We start from the raw sequence: 1,839 nt of genomic DNA, 5'->3' as shown, positions 1-1,839 counted from the left end.
CGGCGCTGCACTGCGCGGCTCAGCACGGCCACACCGAGGTGGTGAAGGTGCTGCTGGAGGAGCTCACCGACCCCACCATGCGCAACAACAAGTTCGAGACGCCGCTGGACCTGGCCGCGCTCTACGGGAGGCTGGAAGTCGTCAAGATGCTCCTGAACGCCCACCCCAATCTTCTGAGCTGCAACACTAAGAAACACACTCCCCTGCACCTGGCGGCCAGGAACGGCCACAAGGCCGTGGTGCACGTCCTCCTGGATGCTGGCATGGACAGCAACTACCAGGTACGGCGTGTCCGTGCGCGGGGCCGGGCTGGGTACGGAGAGCTCCACCGACCCTCCTCCCAGAGGGAGCGCTCGTGGAAGGTGTGGAGAGCTTTGTGTGCTGCTGGGCTGTCTGCGCAGCTCTTGGTTGCTCGGCGAAGCTGCCCAGAGGGACCGGGGTGCTGTGCATGCCTGGCGCCTGCGCAGGGGCTGGGCAAAGCCCCGGCCGCAGCAAGGGACAGAGAAATGCCCTTTTGCCGCAGCTGTTCCGCCCTGCAGTGCAGTGAGCTCGTGATAGCAGCGGAGGCAAATGCCTCTTCCTATCAAGCCACTTGTGAACGTGCTGTTTTCACAGCAGTGGCTTGTGGGGGGGCTTGTCTTTCCTTGTCAGCACACGACCTCTCGCTGAGCTGTGGCAGGGCCGTTGTTGGTCTCACCTGGGCCCACACCTCTCCCACAGCACCATCCCCGTTTTGCATTCCACATCCTCAGCACTGTGGTAACGTTGACAGTCTCCCCAGCCATGGGCGGTGCTGCCCACGCCTGTGTACAAGGCTGTGTATTGATTGCTTCTGTAACCCTCTCAGCTGTGCCTCCCTCACCATTCCCTGCTCTCTGGCTTCATGCTATGTTTCCATTTAATTTGCAGACTGAGAAAGGCAGTGCTTTGCACGAAGCTGCTTTGTTTGGCAAGACAGATGTGGTACAAATATTGCTGGCTGCAGGTGAGAGAATGTTCCCCCTTTAAAGCAGTAATGTGGTGATCCCTTCACCCAGGGCCCGAGGAAATGCCTCTAGTGCAGCAGGTTGCTCCATGCGGCTGTCGGAGCTCCTCGGAGCAGGTTGTAGTGGAGGTTGACTCTCAGAGTTTGCCTTTAGATTCTCCTCTAGAGCGTTTTGTAGCTCCTCCAGTGACGATCACTAACGTGGCTTGATGAAAAGCCTGAACTTGCACTTAGTTAGGCAACGTTCTTGCTTTTGCCCTCTCTGCCCCTGTTGCCACAGGTATCGATGTGAACATAAAGGATAACAGAGGTCTGACCGCCCTGGATATCGTGAGGGAGCTTCCTTCTCAGAAAAGCCAGCACATAGCAGCTCTGATCGAAGGTGGGTGATGCAGCTCTGCCCGTGGGCAGCACGGGAAGCTCAGGATGCTGATTGTGCCAGGGCCGGCACAGGAGGTACTTCTCCAGACCTGGAAAGTGCCAAAAGCAAAGCAGCTTCAGATGGTGTTGGAAGGAATGATGCCTGAATGCTGGGTGAGCTTCTCCAGGCCAAATGTTTGGAGGAGGAGTTGGGGGAGATTTAGGGGGATTAGCCCTTTGCTGGAGGAGTGTGGTGTGACTTCTGCCATTTAAATGGGCTTAATTGAGCTTTGTTTAACTCACTTTAGGAGTTAATTAAAATTAAGGGTATCCTAAATCTGCTTGCAGAATGCAAAGGAACAGCTTTAGAAATTACTTTGGTCTAACTCCTCTGTGTGTATCTGTGCAGACAAAGAGTCATCCTCAGATCTCACATCCTGCTCCTCGCCGCGCTGTGGGGCTTGGGAATGGAGTTTGCAGATGAGATGTACAGA

The 1,839-nt window shown here is 55.7% G+C and overlaps 1 protein-coding gene across 1 annotated transcript in view; it reads left to right on the top strand.

Moving 5' to 3' along the window:
- LOC103799421 (ankyrin repeat and SAM domain-containing protein 1A-like) overlaps positions 1 to 1,367 on the top strand; it is a gene marked incomplete at both ends in the record, with an annotated part of 8,020 nt that extends 6,653 nt beyond the window's left edge. Inside the window, 3 exons of the mRNA XM_009071742.1 lie at positions 3 to 281; positions 910 to 985; positions 1,266 to 1,367. Coding sequence (XP_009069990.1) covers positions 3 to 281; positions 910 to 985; positions 1,266 to 1,367 — 457 coding nt within the window. The remainder of the gene's footprint in view (positions 1 to 2; positions 282 to 909; positions 986 to 1,265) is intronic.
- Between the last annotated feature and the right edge of the window lie 472 nt (positions 1,368 to 1,839).

The sequence above is a fragment of the Acanthisitta chloris genome, unplaced genomic scaffold (genome assembly GCF_000695815.1).
Source record: "Acanthisitta chloris isolate BGI_N310 unplaced genomic scaffold, ASM69581v1 scaffold10483, whole genome shotgun sequence".
NCBI classification, from domain to species: Eukaryota; Metazoa; Chordata; class Aves; order Passeriformes; family Acanthisittidae; genus Acanthisitta; species Acanthisitta chloris.
This window is presented reverse-complemented; position numbering and strand designations above follow the sequence as displayed.